At 37.2% G+C, this 19199-nt stretch overlaps 1 protein-coding gene across 2 annotated transcripts in view; it reads right to left on the bottom strand.

Moving 5' to 3' along the window:
* Positions 1-19199, bottom strand: part of RBM33 (RNA binding motif protein 33) — a 97419-nt gene that overhangs the window by 65855 nt on the left and 12365 nt on the right. For both annotated transcript variants that reach the window (XM_054273572.1, XM_054273573.1), the window contains exons 3-7: positions 14823-14871; positions 12923-12999; positions 10120-10411; positions 8925-9035; positions 1704-1875 (exon numbers count right to left, since the gene is read on the bottom strand). In XM_054273572.1, the coding sequence (XP_054129547.1) occupies positions 1704-1875; positions 8925-9035; positions 10120-10411; positions 12923-12999; positions 14823-14871 (701 nt within the window). The remainder of the gene's footprint in view (positions 1-1703; positions 1876-8924; positions 9036-10119; positions 10412-12922; positions 13000-14822; positions 14872-19199) is intronic.

Here is a 19199-nt window from a genome sequence, read left to right as displayed (position 1 = left end):
CAGAGGAAGAAGAGATTCTCCTTCCCTCCCTGGGCTCTTCCAAGCACAGCCAGGTGTTCATTCATATGAATACAGCTCCTCCCTGGTTAAAAACTCATGCACAACCACAAGTATATATTCATTTACATATATATGCAGTATGCTGGCATTTCCCCTCATCATCCAGATCTGCAAACTGATTACACTCTGTGCTTCTGGACACAGAGCAACTGGACAAATTTAGAACACTTCAACTTCCCAGCCCTGCCTGAAATCTCAGACCTGAGGCATCACAGTGCACATAAGCCAACTAAGCAGGGCATAACAAGAAGTACTGCCACATCCAAACTGACCTTTGTTAGCACTTTGCAATTGGTTCTGCAGAAGTCTAAGGGTTTGAGTTGTGTATTTTTGATTAGATAGAAAGGGAATACTTTAATTTGGTAATACCAAAGACATTTTTACTCTTCACATTCTTTAAGATCTGACTACATCCAGAGAATAATGACAATTCCCACTCTGAGAAGGCTTCACCTACAGGCACTGAAAGATGATAATGTACTTCTTATCAAAGGTGACAAACTTGGTATTGCTAGAAATCAATTGCACAGCTGTCCTACAAATACTCCTCTTCTGAACTTTGCAAATCCATTCTTTACATTATCTTGGATGAAGAATTGTTTAGGAAAGATCTTAGCTACATTACTGAGACCACTGTATTTTTACATCTTTTTTACCAGCACATACTTGGTCTCATCTTGACTGTACAGTTCTCACACACAGTTAATGCAGTGAATCAGCAATTATTTTTCCAGTGTCTCTAAGTGTCAAGATTAATTTCACTATTGCTGGTAATAAAATGGTTTCAAATGACATCTTTAATCAGTAAGTAAGAATGCACTCCTCCAATAGAGACAAGCTGTCACAAAAGGTCACCAGAATGTGACAGGATGGAAATTACGTTTGTAACTTCAACTGAAATGTTAATTCCTCTTTAAGTGTTTTCTGAACTATGTTCATATTTTAGAGTAAGGAGATGTAGGTCTGCAATGAAATTTCATTTTTAAACCATTGCAGCTGTAAAAATTTGCTCTATAATCTTAAAAGGAAGCAGATATTTATATCTGCAAACAGAATTTTTTGTGGTTTAACCTTCTACCACATGGTCAGTTATCTGGTCGCTATCAACAAATCATTAAGAAAAACTAGTATGAACAGAAACCATTTCACAACAGCAATATTGTGGTTTTGCCAAACATTAGTTTAAAAACCTCTTTATAGAATCATCCACATGTGCATTCATCTTTTCCTTCTATCTCAGAGCTACAGCCCAGATTATTTAGAGTTACATTTAAAAGTCTAATTCAAATCACTGTTCCCTTAACAGTCATGCTCCACTATAAGGTTTTCTCCTTTTTGACTGGTCTTGTTTTTATATTAAAACTAAATCCACAGACAAATGAAAACAAATGCAATTGTCCTTTATCTTGTAATTATGTGTAGTAATTTAGTTATTCCAGTGCATTCCTGTTTTTAAAATATTCTGTTTTGTCAAGCCACCAACACCTTTTGTATAAACAAGATACAGTCTCTGTGTGGTTTGTAGAAATGTGGTCTCATGGTTGCAAATATAATTGGAATGCACCTCAGCTAAAACACCCTTTTTGCCTTTTACTATCATTCATTAGAGCTCTGCAAAACAATCCATTGCCACAAAGCCTCACCCAAAGTTTCCGGAATGTTCCTCCTTTCTCTTGTCACATCTGAGAGCCTGATGATGGTTCCTTCTTTCCGTTCGGTTTTGAAACGTAATCGTCCGGACTCTTCATCATCATCCTCCTCCTCATCAGACTCTTCTTTTGTTTCTTCTTGAAGTTCCAGAGACCCAATAGCTGCCTAAATCACAAAAACCAGAGGACATGTAGCCTCAAAAAACCAAGTCTCTTATAAACAGTATCAAAAGCAAGCTTTCTTTAAAAGCCCCTTTCTACAAATTTTGCTGGCATTATGCATTGTGCTCATTATAATTCAGTGAACATTTAAGAGCTGGTGATTATTTTTTTTAATAAAAATATATGTACTACATAATAAATAATAAAGTAAAATGTATTTAGAAAATAAATTTGCTGTAATATTTAGGGGATTATTGAAACTCCAGTTAGAACCTCCATCTGATTAGTAGGTACTTCTGCACACAGATTTTTATCACTGAATTGACTATGATGCAAACTTTGGTTACTACCAGATTCAAATAACAGAACAGTAAAATCCATTTTTTTTCATCTTTTAACAACTGTCAGTACCATGCTGTTAAAAAAACCTAACCAAACAAGATAACCTTGTATCTCAATCCCATTCCTCTAGGTATGTATGCCTTTACTTTGCTCCTCAAATACCTCCCAGTTTCAATTCAGTAATGGAGGGGAGAATAAGAATAAGATTGGATAAAACTGGAAATACAAAATTTATATTCTGGATGCTATTGGAATGCTTCTAAAATTTACTTTCCAGTTCTCTCTAGAACATTTATTTAAATAAAACAATGTTCCAAATGAAAATGGATCCCTCTCCTTCAAGTGAATAGAAACTTAGAAAAAGATTCCATTTTCACATGTAGGCCTGATGAAAATGTCCAGAGTGTTACACAAGTTATACTGGATTTCTACAGCATTAGAAGTGTTCTAATATCATGTAATTCTCCATAAAAATTTTTGATTACTGTGTATTTGATTATTTCTTGTACAAGCCTACTTGTTCATTTCTTAGAGCCTGGTAAATTAAAATGCACATGCATTTTAATTCTATGCAAAGCCACTAAATACATCATAAATTTAATGCTGCTTGAGGACAGTTAAAAAATGAGCCAAATCTAACATGCAAAAATGGTTTAATCTTCTAATTAACCAGATCAGTGCAGAAATTTAGATGAGAAAGGCACAGCAAGTGTGAGAGTCAGGTGGACAGATATTAAATCACAAATCAAGAAAGAATTAATAGTGTAATTGTGCAAGAGATTGTAAATTTCCCTATTCAGCAGCCTAACTTCATCCATAACCAAAATAAAAATGTGTGAAGCAAGATCAGAGACAGGGTGACCTGGCAAAACAGTTTCTGCTTTAAAAGACAGCAAACCTGATGAACTCAAGCTCAAAGCTACTCCAGCTTTGGTCTGGTGAATAAATGATCTGTATACTTGGTTACAGGGCTTTAATGGACTACTGAGCCCAAGTTGTATTTTATCCATTCCAGACATCTTTTAAGCCCTCATATATTTATTTTGGTGTAACAACTTTATCATATTAAAAAAAAAACAGGTAAAAACAACAGGGAAAGCAGGAGGAAAAAAACACCTTCAACAAGACTGAAAGAAATCCAAACCTCAAAAGCAAACCCAACTGAGCGAAACTGGTGTAATTAACATATCCACATATAATCAAAACACCTTTGAGAGCAAGCATTTGATACTTGTGGAACAGAGGAGGGATGTTAGCAAGGAAAGAGATGCTAACATGGTTTAATGAAAACAAACAACACCAAGAGAAAGACAGGGTTGGCATTTTACTTGAAAAAGAGGGACTCCCAAAAGAGCAAGGAGAAGCAATATCTCTATTAAATCTGTGTTTTCATAAATATCACAAACTCCATAATTTTACTGTCTGACTTCTTCCTTTTAGAAACTTTTCCTTGAGGATCAGGATTTGGAAGTCAGAACTGGAGCAGCTGTTTTGCAAGACATACTTACTCTACACTGAGCCTCCCGCTTTACTCTAAAGCACAAACCCCAGACACATCCAGGGCTCTTAAAAGCTACACTGGAATTGTGGTTTTTATTAATCAAAGACTGGTGTCAGTCATGTAATATCATCTGTGAGTGCTAAACTTTATCGTGCAAGGCTGTATGTGTGGCTCAAACTTCAGAATCAGGACTAGAATGGGTAATGAAGTCTACATTGTCCTGAAAATTTCTGCTATGTTTTAATGAAATGCTATTAAAAACCCTGAAACTCTCTGTTGCATTTTGACAATTATTCATTCTGGAAAAAAAATCTATTCTAAAAAGAAAATATAAGAAAACATCCTAATTTCTGACAGACCATCAGACTTACCTACAGAACAATAAAAAAAATTCCAAACTTTTCTAGACTAGCATTATTCTACTCTTACCCACTTATACCAATTCTGAAGTCTTGGTCTGACTCACTTTATTCATCAGCATAATGCTCATGCCACCCATTAACCAGCAACAGCCATACAAGCATTAAATATCAAAGACAAAAAAAATTTCAAAGGAGCCAATGAAAAAGCAGGCACCAAGGCAAGGCAGTGCTGGAGAATGGTCACTGACCCATGTCCAAATCTGATTACCCCTTTTATTGAGGGATTTATGCAATGGAGACACAAACATGTCTGACAGCCACCCATAAGTTCCCTCCACACAGCTCCAGGAAAGGTTGGCTGAGCAGGGTAGGAGCACACACCCTTCCCCTGAAGTTTGTTCTGCAGTTGGAAAATGCAAGATTCCTACAGGATCTTTTCCACCTTCCAGCCAAACAGAAGCTGTTTTGCCAAGATACAGCATGAATGGATTCTATGTTTCAAAAAGACAACTGCAGACACAGAATTAAGCCATATTGTTACTTACAGGATTGGCTTTAATACCTGCTAATCATGAATATCTCTGCATAGACATTAACAGTCTTTGAATGGCCACTTGAGGTCACTGCACTGGACTCACCAGCCCAGGCTTCCCAAAGGGACCTTTACATCTCCCACTATGACACCTTGCACAAAGCTACCACAGAGCTTTGCTGACCCTTACACAGAAACAGAATGACCTTTCTGGTGCCACGAGGTCAGGGGCTCCTGCCATCCTCATTCAATAACTGTGCCCTAAATCCCAGCCACTGAGCAGGACTCCTCACACTGGGTTATGATCTGCTGTGGAGAAGGGCTGAGTGCTCCTGCCCTGAGCAGCTTACAGGAATGGTGTCAGACACAGCCCAAGGGAAGCTGCACAAACACTGACACAGCATGATCCTCCCAAAGATGAGATCCTCCCAAACATGGGATCCCACCCAGACACAGGATCCACCCCCCCAGACATGGGATCCCCCCAAAGCGTTCACGAGAACTTGGTGCCAGACATTCAGAAGCTGTGCAAAAACAACTAAATTAAAGGTGAAACACAGAACTTCTACTAACAAGCCATAAAATAGGAAGTGGAGGCATCTGCTACAGGTTAACACTGAAGAAGATGCAGTTGCTCAATCCCAGGGGATCAAGAAATAACAGGGGAGATAAGAAGAGATTATAACTATTCCAAGGGCACTTCGATTCCACAGAAGAAAAATGGAATCAAAAACCAAATCTAAGTGCCTTATATGCTTAAAAATTGGCTGTTTTGATTTGCACTCTTTTCACCACTTTCCTCCATGCTGGCAGGTCGTGTTTTCAAACTTGAACAACAGAACTGAAGTGCAGAAGTTTTGGCTAAGCACAGATGCAACATATCAGACAATGTTATTATGTCTACAAAAGAAAGACATATTGGTCTTTTTATTCCCAAGCCTTTATTCTATCAAAAGAAAAACAATATGCAGCATTTCTTCATGAAATGCTTTCTTGACTAAAGTACTCTTCACTTCTTATCAGCATAACCCAAAACACAGTTTAAATTATGCAATGATAAATCCTCTACCATTGACTTCAGAGATTACTTTCACTGTAAAACAAAGACATTATGAATTCTAATTTAATGAGATTTAATTTTATGAACACTTCACAGAAGTAATTAGTGATATTTTCCCTCTAAAATATTTAGGACATGATACATCATGTGCCTGTTCTGTCACACCTATTTGCTGCTGAAACTTCTGGGTGTTGGGTTTTGTTTTATACCTCAGGAAGGCAAAAATATTTTCTGAAGCACTGCTACATTTTTCAAGGAAGTCACAGAGACTTGTTGTTTATTTAAAATTCAAGTTCTGCAATTTTAAGCAGTTTCAAAAACAAACTCTACATGCCTATTCCTCACTTCTCCCACCTGACTGCCACCTGTAACAATTGTCTCCCCTCCCTTATTCACTTGTTTCCCCCATCATGTTCTAATTCCCCAGCCAGCCAGCTTTTCTCTTGGTTTACAAAAAGATTTCTTATTTCTTCATGCAATATAGTAAGAGGCTTCAGCTGGTTTTAATGTGATAACTGCTCAAAATAAAACACCCAACATCCTTCTCTGTTACTCAGATGCCAAATTTCAACCAAGAGATAATAATGTTCTTTCTTTGTACCACATCCAATACAGCTCCACTCTTCTGTTGCAGGAGAATGCCAACCCTTATTCCTGTTTACAAGCACGGAATGTTATGAGATTTAAGGAAAAGTGCTGTTATTTAACACTTGAATAAAGAACAGAACTCTTCAGAGCTGGAGGCAGGCATCTAACCATGCAATGAACAGAAGTGAATACTCTACAAAGGTTCTCTCCCATTTTTTAGGGAGTGCAACTGTGAGCCTACTGCCAAATGGAAGGAAGATCCATACAAAATAATAAAGGAAAAAAAGATGGTACTGTTTTGGAAAAAATAAACTATTACAGCAACCTGATGGAGGTCTTCATGTGTGAGAGAAGTGGACGAGAATCTTGTTTGATGATTTATTGATTTATTGATATATGGTATATGATACATTATATATTTATTGATATATGATATATGATACATTATAACTATACTAAAAAAAATAAGGAGAGAAATTGCAAAGGCTGCTAAGCTAAGAATAGCATAGAAAGAATGAATAACAAAGTTCTGTGTCCAGCAGAAAGCAAGGATAAACTCTTTCTGTGAGTGGTCAGCAAATCCAAACACTCACAGAAGCCCAATCACCACTGCACCTGTTACATTCCACAGCAGCTGATAACAATTGTTTACATTCTTCTTCTGGGGCCTCAGCTTCCCAGAAGATGAACAAATCCCAAAGAAACCATTTCTATGAAAAAATGTCTGCGACAATAAACCTGTGACAATCTACAAACCATGAGAATAAAGTCAAAATGTAGAGTAACTGAAGGTATGGCCAAAATATTCACTGTATATGATGAAAAAATTCCATAAAAGTTTTTTTTGCAAAACAAATTAAAAACTTGTATCAATGGTAATTCTGAATAAAACAAATTTAATTCTGAATTAGACAAATTTAGACAATGTGATTAGAGAATTCTCACTCTGGAGTTCATGCTCCCAAAATGAAGCTGTGTTTTTTTTTACAGCAATAAGTTTGGCACTGAATCCCAGCTATGCATTTAATTTTACATGATGTGCACTGTGTCCATCATCTCAGACTGTGGCTGCAGACACCACAAATGCATCAATTCACCTCCAAAATACCAAAACAAAAGTGTGTATCAATCCAGTGAAGGAATAAAAAGTGTTCAAGGATTTTACAGCTCTTCTGAAGGGCAGATTTAGCATTTGGGAAGTAGGAAATTAATGACATGGATGTGTATTTAATACAAGATGTTAGGCTTGCAGCAGTGGAAGCTGAAGGATGCAGGTGGTCCCTTTCAATGCAGACCTCCACCTACCAAAAAATGCTGTTTTACCAAGATAGGTTTGATACAACTGGAGCATCACAGCACACCCAGTTGTGAGAACTTCATACAGTAAGGCTGCTGTGTCTTTGAGGAATTAATTTCCTGATGAGTTAAAGCTCCAAAGAGGAAATACACGCTGACTACACTTCTCAGCAGGTAATCCATTCAATCCTATTTAATTAAGAACTGGAATAAAAGTAATATTAAAGCAGATTCCTGGTGGGGAAAGGAAAAAATCTTCCATTAAAAATTTGCTGCAAATTAAAAATGGTTGTGATACTCTTGCCTAATAACAAAAGGGAAAACCTTGCAACACAGTTGAAGTGCAAAAATAAAAAGGCAACTTCTATGAAAGCTTGCAGGTGCACAAAATATCACATTGCACATGCATGACACAGGATTTCTATAATTTGTTTAAGGTTAATTAATCAGTTTATCTAGCCAGCACATCCAATAGGAAATCACTTCTGTCAGTAACCCAGCCCTGGGTCAGTTGGTCCAGGGGCTTCCTTCCCTTTTTTCTTGTTATGTCTCTTAGGTTCTGGTAGAACATAAGATGTCCTTGTCAGGAATTATCTTCTTAAGAATAAAACTAAACAGAATTTCAAGAATGTAGAGTAAAGGCTTGTTAAACTGTGAGAGAGGGCAGGAAAAATACTAAAATCTACACAAGTATGTATTAAAAATATACAAGGTTGTTGATATACATAAAATATATAAAAAGCTAAAAAACCTTTAGGCATCACTACCAGGCTATAATTAGTGAATGGATACTTGGCAGACTTTAGCATAAGCTTACTTATTGCAAATGAAGGAACTCTCATTTTCCTCACTGAAGAAGATAAATCTCACAGGAATTTCAGTCTCAACACAACTTTCAAAACAGCAATCTCTTTGCCCGTCTAAAACACCAAACCTTCCATGTTTACACTCCCCTCCTTCAAAGGGGGATACCCAAGAACTGTGTGTACATCCCAACAGCACCAATGATCCACCTGGAAAGGGAAGCACCACAGCTCTGGGAGACTGAACAGACTGTGCAGTATTACTGTCACTTCCTACCCAAATGGGCCCCTCAAGTTTCTAATGTTGAAGCCAAAACTAAATATGCACATTTTGGGCTTTCCCTTATGATTCTAATTCCAAGGGAAGGAGGGGATCTGATGTATCTGACAATATAGATGCTATCACAATTCATTTTATACATAGAGTACTACCACCAATAATTCAACACTGGCAAAGTTGCATCAATCCTTACCCAGCACAATTCTATGTATAATTCTATGTATAATTCTACAAAATCAAACTGTAACAGAACTAGTTATTTAAAGTTTCCATTAAATTCATTACATACCTCTTCTGATTCATTAGCCATTGTCTGGGTTTCTTCCAACTCCTCATCAGCTGCATACTCTCCTTGTTCTTCCATTGCTTGCTCATTATAGGATTGCATGTAATCTTCATCCTAAAGCAGTAAACAGGAGGGTGAAAAGTCACAAGGCCAATGAATAGGTGGGGTCTGACTGCATTGCTGCAGCTTCCAGAGTGGAAGAGAAGTATTGCATCTCTGGGAACAGTCAACTATAAGTGATATGGCACACATACAGCATAATTAGCAGGGGTTTAACTAGACAGTGATTTCAAAATTATCAAAACCAAACCAGTTCCATTCATGCTCCAGCAATGTCATCATAAAGATCCCATTTAATACTGTTTGTCCCAACTACTTCTATACATCTGCATCCACTGATTACAAATGCATGAAGCAAACACTGCAGGACTTTCTGGCCACAGCACATATACATTAACATCAGATTTCACCCCATCAAATATAAACATTCTTAAAGCATTCTGCAAGGGCTTACATGAGTGGGTTCAACTCTGAAAAATTATGAACATAAAACAAAAGCAAAATCTTGCTTAAGTTTGCTTGTATTTTTCAAACACCTCACTGATCACATACAGTTTTGATTAAGATTAAATAATTTCATTAACAATTAAAGTCAGTGCATGTTCTCTAATAAGCTGCTTAAATTATATTGAATTATGCAGGTGACATTTTCTGAACTAACCTCCAATCTCTTTATTCAGGTTTAGACAGCTCTCAGTTACAAAAAGGATGAACAAGCAGGACATCAATCACTTTGGGATATTAGCACCTTAAAGATGTCTTTAGCAGGTCAATAATCTTTTCACCTTGGAAGGACTTTATCAGATCTTGTCTAAAGCCTGGATAAAAGCTTTTGCATTAAGTACTTCTAACAATTGGCAGTGTATCTCCACCACACAAAGCAGTTTTCTTCCTTAAGGATACAACCCTCAAGGTCATGATTCTCAACTGCTTTCCAGCATGACAAAGGAGCATTACCTACCGCCAAACAAGCTGTCAACACAAACTTTGTCACAGCCTAGATAAAGAAACTGGCAGACAGTGATAATAGGTCTAATTTCCCCTCCTCCCCAGGGAGGTAAACAGATTTTAAATCAGTCTAAAACCCTATGCACGTGAAGCAATGTTATCTCTGAAGATACAATAGAAGGAAACTCACTGGAAATTCATCTAGGGGTTCATTGATTTCAAGGTCTAGCACTTCATCTTCTTCTCCAGGCTCTTCCCCATATTCTATTTGGTCTTCTGTCAGCTCAGGATCATTGCCTTCATAATGTCCTTCCTCTGCATACTCTGAGGCATATTCTTCAGGTGCTTCAGATTTGTCATAACCAATTTCATCTTCCCCTTGGTCATACTCAGCCTCGTGTTCCAGGGAGGGGTCGTTGATGGACTCGTAGGATGTCAGGATGCCAGGTGTGGCATTGAGGCTCACTGTGACACCTGGAGAGCTGTGGGACAGGGGCACAATTCAGAGGCTCAAGTCTAACTGGCAACTACTCACAAAGATTCAGCAGAACAAAGGCAACAAATGTCAAATCTCCAAGTTGGTGGATAGAATTATACCCCATATACTGTTTGACTCCATGCCATGTTCTCATAATGCATACTAAAATGCAGCTTATCACCAGCTGCAGGCTATTTGACCAGGGGAATCAAACCAACCAGATGGTTTAGCAGGTCAAACTGGCAAAAGTCCTGCTTGGTAGCCAAAGCAGACCAGATTCAATTTTAATTCCAAGAATAACAAAAAAAAATACACAAAATTACTACAACTGCATCTGTTTTCCCAATCTTTCAGAATATACCAGTAAAACATTTTTTACTAAATGTATTAAACATTGTTCATTCTTGATTATTGAATTCAAATTTGCATTTTTATGATAGATTTAATGTTCTACATAATATAAAACAAATAGTCAAAACTGTAATGTAAATGATTTAGACATTCTTAACTAGCACAGACACAGGAAAAAAAAAAAAACCCAATCAATAGAAAAACTGGCAAGTTTATAATCTTCAGGCAGGCAAAGCAAAGTTCAGGGTTCACTGTTTACAAAAGTCAGTGCCATAAACACAAAAAAGCAACTAACCAACAGCAGACTAGCTCTTGATTTAAGAGCTTTGTGCATAAGGAAAACAAAAATATTTTTTTAAATAACATTCCTATTATTCTCCATTTTCCCAAGTTTGGGGGAACAAGACCCAGGCAGCTTTGAGCTATTTGCATCTTTAAGAGAGAGAAGATCTACAACAAAAGTGAAGACATTATGCAGGATTATCATTATCCTCCCAACTACAGAAACATGAGGTTGACTGGAAACATAAGGGGAAGGGAAAGGCTCTCTCTGGCAAGAAAACTGCTAAAAATGCAAAACTTGTCTATAGAAACCTGCTTCCACTGAGCAATATCATCACATTTGAGATAACATCAAATTAGTTTTATCACCACTGTGTTCAGTCTCACAGCCATCCCTGCTATCCAGGAGTCTCAAGGAGGACATACAGCCAAAAACCAGCCAAGAACTGTAACTGGGATTCCCCTTTTTGAAGGGAACAGTCCCACCCTCACTGCATGGAGAAAAATGGCAGCCAATGAAGAGATTGATGGTGGAGCATTTTATCACACCCTCACCAGTCCAACATAAGGACTGGAGTCTTTATCCTAATTACAGCTAATACAGGGGATCTCAGAGATGGAGATAGACCTATATATGTTATACATATAGATTTATTCACAGCCCTTCAGATGACATGCCCTGCACAGCATGCAATAAGGGAAGCAGGAAAAACAGGCCAGTGAAAGCAGCAATGGCACTGCATCACTTTGCCATCACAAGCATTTTATCTCCTACTTCACTCCAGCTTGAAAAACAAGACATTCATTTTGACTTGTAATGCCCATAATTCAGCTGAGAAACTGTATTACCACAGGGTATTCACAGGGCAGGATTCTCAGTAAACTCCCATGGAAATATCTTAATCCTATAAAGTCTGTTCAAAATTTTCTGCTGTGTAATTGTACACAAATATTTAAGTCACAAATTCCCCTCCTCAGAGTCTTAGGAGGTAAGACAGATTTTTAAAAGAAATATGGCAGAAAAGAACTATATCGGAGTGATGCCTTTCCCTTGGTCCTAAAAATTCAGAGCCAGACACAGTTAAGGGATAAAGGATTTTTACATTGGTATTCAATAAGGATCCTTATGGTGCACCACTTCACCAAGGTGGAACATACAAAATGCACACAATACATGATAGATCCCATATACAATTTCTAGACCTTACAAATCAGCATATCTAACACAGACTCCCCAATGAGAGGCTTGAATGAATAGTGTGATATCCTCCCACCCCAAGGAATTCCCCCCTGGCTGGGCCAAATCTCCAATTTACAGGATGGATTCCAGAGAGGACCTTGGCTTCCCAAGATAGTGCAGGGTTTTCCAGCCTCCTACTACAAGGCCTTTAGGATGTTTGGTCTCCTGGCTTAACAGAACACTATGACTATGATAAATTATCAGACTTTAGGAATTACAAGTATGCATGCTAAGTGTACTGAGGATACATAAAACTGATATGATATATAAAAGAAAAGGCAAAAAATCATCTGGCATCAGGAGAAGGAAGCTTACCATAGTAAGCAATACTCAAGCAGCAAAGAAAGCTCTGTAAGTGCTTATAATTAATTCTATATGCACAGCAGATGACACTATTTCTTCTTATAAGCTTTTTAGATACTTGAATAAATTTATTAGATCAAAAAAACCAAAAAATAATTTTACTGAAATGTTAACAATGCTACTGTGTACATTATATATACATCACTAAGTAGCCAGCTAGGTAAAAAGTAAAATATTTTAAGTATATACCAATAACTTTAGTTGAGTAGTTATTAGTTATCAGTAACAGGAGTCATTCATAGCTTTGAGTTATCCAAGACAAGATTTAAAAAGAAATACCGAAATTCTTGTTCCTCTTCATTGTCACTCTGCAGAAGATCATCATTCAGCTCCTCATCTGACAAGTCTGACTGATTCTAGGTTTCAAAAAAAGCCAATCATGAACACAAAAGATACAAACTTAACTAAGTACTGAAGGCTAAATATTTTTCATGAAGAATACATCCCAAACTGAGACCATATCTTCAAAGAAATTACATAATTCAATGAGAAAAAACACACAACACAAGATCACAAATCTTAAAATACATTTTTGACAATCCTAAGGAAATTTACAGAACTCAAATTTGCCTGTCTATCAACACTATTTTTTTACTGATGTATTCTCAAATATGGCCAAAGATGACACCTCAATTAAGACAGACCAGGAAGGAAGAAAGGTCAGCTCTTGTACACAGCCTTGTGACCTTGATGCATTAGACAAGTACAGAAAACACATGAATTGCAATTTCTAGAGAGAAGAGACAGGAGACTGGAGCAAAGGATATCATAAAGAAAACTGAAAAATCATTAATACTTTGTAAGAGAAGAAAAAAACTCCCAATTTGTCTCTCAAATTAAACAAATTTCAATTGTTGCCTTTTTTTTTTTTTTAAATTACCCCTTAGGGAGAGATAACTGCAGTTCTGCTGAGCAACATTTCCAGCCTCTAAAGTAATAGGGCCAGAAAGGTTACACAGATAGATTTATCTAAAAGTACTGGGATGAGATTAAACAGAAGGAAGTTTAGCCTAAATAACTCAGGGAAAACTTTCTAAGAAATCTAAGAAATTATTACCCCATTACATGGGTCCATACTCACAGGTATTGCCCTGTAACATGGAAAATTAAAAAGATGAATAGAAAAAGCACAAAAATAACCATAATACACTGGAGAATCAAGTACTGGTTAGTATTCACATATATAATTTTTAAATATAAGTAAGTAGCTTTTTCACCTCCATTCAATGTTAACTGCTTCTGGTTTTCGTAACTGTGTAACAAACATCTGCAATCATTATCCTCCTGGAATTTTATTCTCTTTAAACCAGCACATGAGAATAAGGAACTTCCTATCTTTAATAGGAAATGGTTACAGAAGCTCTAATAATTTCAAGAGGCTAACTTCCAACACTTAGAAGACGGTTATAAAAAACTACAACAAATAAAACTCAACTCTTAATAGAGCTAGGTTTCTTAACAACCTATTGATTTCCAATTAAAACTTCAAAAACTACTTTCAAAATCAGTTCATTTACAAAATAAAATATAGAAAGAGGTCAATTTGATTTCTTAAACTTAAGTCCCATCTTCTCCTATGGATGTCTGGCAAATCCAAAGATACATTTAGCTCTTTTCCCAGAGTTCAATCCTGGAAATAAGTACCAGCAGGAAGGGTCTATAGAAGACATGGGGAAAACTTGTTTATGTTCCCCAGTTTTAGCTGCTGCCATATTTTTCCCCTCACTTTAAAAGGGGAAATCCTCTGTTTACTCATCAGGCAATGAGCTGGCAGATCAAGCACACTGACTGTGAACTTTCAGAGACAGCAATGACTGATTTTTTTATTTACTCTCTGGTAAATACTACTGGTATTCTGACAAGTGATTTTTAATAGCCAGGAAACTGGCACTTTGCTTAAATTTTCCATCATGCTAATTAGCATTCAGGAGACCTAACTGGGTTGAAAACAAATTTTTCTCTAAGTTTTATTTTAAAATAAGTCCCACTTGGAGGTATTCCACAGAAGGAAACAGCCCTGGGTGCAGAATGCTCTGGCAGTAAGGCAGACCTCAGGTACCTGTGGCTGTGCTCTGGGGAGGTGACTGTAAAACACACAAGGTCAAACCAAACACCTGAACTGTCTAAGCTGAACAACATTCACATTTTAATATCTGCAATTTTAATACATAACTCTTACCTTTTTTCCAGTTAGCAAATCCTCTCCAAGCAAGTCATCATCAAGTTCACTGTAAAACAGTAACAAATTTAAGAAGCTGGACTTTACAAAGCAAAACCAAAAACCTTACAGGGCACATGCCTTAAAAATCTGCCTCAAGGAGAATTGTTGCCAAGCCAGCACAAAGCCTATTTTAGCAAAGCATTCAGGAAATAAAATGTTTTTACTTTTCAGTGAAACAACAAATCATACCTATTAAATAAATCTGTATTGCACAGGCATTTCATTTCTGTGTGCTCTCCTTTCCATACTCCCTCAATTAAACACAACACAGGAACAGGCACAGCCAGGCAAACCACAGCCATTCCAGATCCTTCACTCCAAGGCCATTTGGACACACTGTCCAAACTCCAAATTGATGATTTCCAGCTCCTCAGGAGGCCATGGGACAGGAATGTCCTGTGGGCAAGGCTCAGTCCACAGGTCCCCGTGCGGTCTGAGCTGCACCCAGCAAGGAGCTGGGAGCCTGCCTGGCTTGGGAGCCTGGACCTGTCCTGAAAGCCAGCCTTAGGCCTTGATCGTGCATAAATACTTTATTTCCTCCTCCCCAAGTTGAGGGTAAGGGCAAACATAACATTTGTAGGGTGACAAAATCAAATGCATGTTTCATCAGTTCTGTATTTGTGCCCCAGAACTCAGGAAGCACAGAAATATTGGCTTACAACACTTCTGCCATCACAGTGCAACTGCCCCATAAATACAATTCAGAGCAAGGAACTACATCCAAGGTGAGCTAAACTCCACAAAAACTGCTTAGTTTCATTCCTCCTTCAGTGAAAGAACTATTTAGTGACAGGGATGACCGATCCCCTTCAATAATAAACACTTGTTACTGACAAAAACATGTATTAGAACATGCATATCAATACTGAAATGAGATGCCAGTGATTTGAAATATGAGCTGCACTTTCAGAGACTATTTCTACCTGCACACCTTAAAAAAAAAAAACAAAGAGAAACAAAACCCACAACCCCTTAGGTAGTACATAAAACACAAATCATCCCAAGTGAGAACACCCTATATGAACTGCAAAGGAATTTATGTAAGGGTTCATTAGGACTACATGGCAAATGCTTGAAAATGGGGACACAATCCCAAAACATGAATCAGTTGGTTTTCAGATGGATCAATCTCTTTCAGAGCCAATTACTGCACAGGCAACATAGGAGGGAAGGGGTAGGGAGGGTTGTAAAACTCTTGTGGGCTAGGAAAGAACAAATGATACACCAAATAAGCCCTAAATAGGACATTAACATCAGTATACAGAATTTATCCACTGTTACTGATCACAAACAGGTCCAGGAATGACTGAACATTAACAAATAGCAATTGTTTTCTTCTCAATGTAATATTAAACAAAAATTAGGAGATAAGACATATCACACATTCCAAAGAGCAATCTGACTAGAATTTCAGCCTTTTCTTTCAGAGACAGGAGATTCTACGGAACAGAAACGGCTGCAGAAGAATTTCCTACTTCAATTTTGTCTCTAAAAAAAAAATCACTAATCTTTTCAACTGTCAGTTATCTGACAAATGCACCAAAATGTTTGAAAATATTTCCCAGCACTATGGCCAACCATTGACAGCTTTTAATAAAACTGCACTAGAGAAATTCCAAGAGATGGCAAGAGCATATGTTGCAGCAGCATTCAAAGATAAAAACCAAGTTTGGGTAGCAAGAAATTCAGATTAAGGAAAGGAATGCAAAAGAAACTGAAAGATTAATTTAATTATCTAAACATACCTAGGCCTATTTACCCCATTACTAAAAAGCATCCTTCATGTGATTATTTAGAAAAAAATTAACATTTGATCTCTAGAATTAACTGCAAACATATTCCAGATTTTCAGAAACTCTGACCTATTGCTTTACAGTCAGAAAAATTAACACTAGGATATAAATGAAGTTTGTATCAGAAGCAAAAAGTAGTTCACAGGGTGTACTTCAAAACCCATTAAAATATTCAACATCATTCAGTGTTTTCATTGATAAATTAGAAAAATAAAAATGACCACGAGTAACTTTTTGAGTAAACAAAGTAACAGTGAAAAACCTGCACAGGAAACTGGAACTATCTCAAACTCCTTTATAAGCAGCCAAATTTGAAGCTGTCTATAGAAAAAGGAAGGACCACAAGGACTAAATCTGACCATTAAAGAACAAAGCAAACAAACAAAAGAACCACCAAGAAAACGAACAGAAAACCCCCAGACACTAACAGATCTTCGGCTAGCTGAGAGAAATAGACAAAAATGAATGGTTGCAATTTGATATCACACAAATTCACATAAAATACACTGGAATAAAAGTACACACCTATTCTAGTTCCAAAAGCATCTCACCCTTGCTACCATCAAGACACAAAAGTCTTTCCAAAACCACAATACCAGGAAATACTGGGTTAAGACAATTTTGGGTTTGCTGCTCTCACAAGAAGGAGACAGATTTTCCTTCCCTTCTTCAACTCTCAATACCCAACATTTTCCTTACTGAATAAATTTAGCCTACTCAAATAAGAAAAAAATTAAAAAAAAAGCAGACTAAAAGTGGAAAATTTTCAGCCAGCATAGAGAAATCAGTAATCTCAAAGAAGGTTCTGAACAAGTGAATTTCAGCAAAAATCAGCTACTAAATCTGCCCTGTCATCTTGAAGGACAGCAGCAGAAATGCAGGTTTTTCCCAAACTCAAGCTCTGGGCTACTTAATGAGATAAATGTACAAATTAACATGATAAAGACGTCAGACTGGCCCTTTCAAGTCTCCAATTTCATAAGCACGCCTCATTAAACAGGAGCAGTAGCAAGGATACAAATGTTTCAGGAAAAGAACTTGGACAAAATGGGGAAAATTCTCCAAGAACAATGTTACATTTGTACTCCCAAATTACTGGGGTGTTCCAGCTCTCAGTTAATACCCTCCAAGGTTTGAGAAATGACAGAGATCTGAAAAATCAACATTTAATTATAAATAAAATAAATATACTACTAATAAATATATTACTTCTATGTTCCAAATGTTATTATTTTAATTATTTAAGTGACTGGAGGATAGGACTCAGTCAAGTAACAACACAGCAGGAGCTGATGGTTGATGAGGATGTGTGATTATCAGAACTCCATCTCCCCCTCCCAAATGATGCTTCAATTGAAAACAACGCATGAAAGATTAAAACCAAGATTACTGTGTTCATCCAGCCTTTTTTCCATCTTTGAGAAACCATGTCCTACACTGAATTAGGCCACTAGGTAAAACTCCTAAGCAATTACATTAGGCAACATATTCATGTACAGCATTTCTAATTGCCAAGGCAACCAGAGAACTCAACACTTACAAAGAGAGCTTTGCACTTTGAAGAGAATATTAACCAAAAAAATTCCAACATATACAAATAGTATTTTATTAGATACAGTTGTAAAATAAGATTTCTGAAATTATCAGCAAGATGAAACTCTAGAATCTTCTGCTCTGCAACTGAAACCACTTCCCCTCACAATTTCACTACTGAATTTTTGATAATCTCTTTTAAATTAAATACAGGTAATAATAAACACATAAATTAAAACTTTTTTCTAAAACTAAATCCTTCTACTTCAAAGTCTCAGCTCAGTGAAAATACAGTAAAACTACTGTCAAGCCCTATTAAAACCAGCTTTGCACAAGCAGTTTGCCACTGGGCAAAAGCTTCCAACTTCTGATGTAACAGCTGCTGCTTGACTCTTTCAGATCTTATCAAGTGATGAGTTGGGCAGCCAAACCTGAATGTGACCAGTCAGCGGCCAAGAGCCCACCCATTTATGCACCAAAGGCCAAAAGTTCAGAAAATATTCCAATACAAAACATTCTGCCTGCAAGTTTAAGGTTTCTGAACAGCCAATCCTGGGGACAGGAGGCAGCCCAGGAGAGTCCAGGCTGAGCAAGTTATTTTAACTCCACTCCCAAAGCAGAGCAGCTCCTTGGTGCACCTCAGCATCCAACCCTCAAACAGCTGCCCTGGGCTGACAGAGAGCAGGCACTGCTCACCAGCAAACAGCAGAACAGCCTGGATACACCAGAGCTACTGCACAGATTCCTCACTCACATACTCCCACTCAACCCAGCAGAACACCAAGGACGAGGAAACTAATGCCTCTGGAATGACAATAAATGTAGAACAGTTCATTTACTGCAAGGGTTCAGCTCAGTGGAAAACTACTTACAGTAGAATTTGTTTACTACAATCACTTGAGTGATTATTAGAGAAGACCAAAATCTACTTGGAATATTTTCTCCCTTTTAGAGTGAAAACCACTGGCAAAGTCTGAAAAAGTCTATTACTAAAAAGGAATCATAGAAA

The sequence above is a fragment of the Melozone crissalis genome, unplaced genomic scaffold, assembly GCF_028551555.1.
Source record: "Melozone crissalis strain CALT ecotype California unplaced genomic scaffold, PUWL_Pcris_2 ptg000016l_1, whole genome shotgun sequence".
In the NCBI taxonomy this organism is placed as follows: domain Eukaryota; kingdom Metazoa; phylum Chordata; class Aves; order Passeriformes; family Passerellidae; genus Melozone; species Melozone crissalis.
This window is presented reverse-complemented; position numbering and strand designations above follow the sequence as displayed.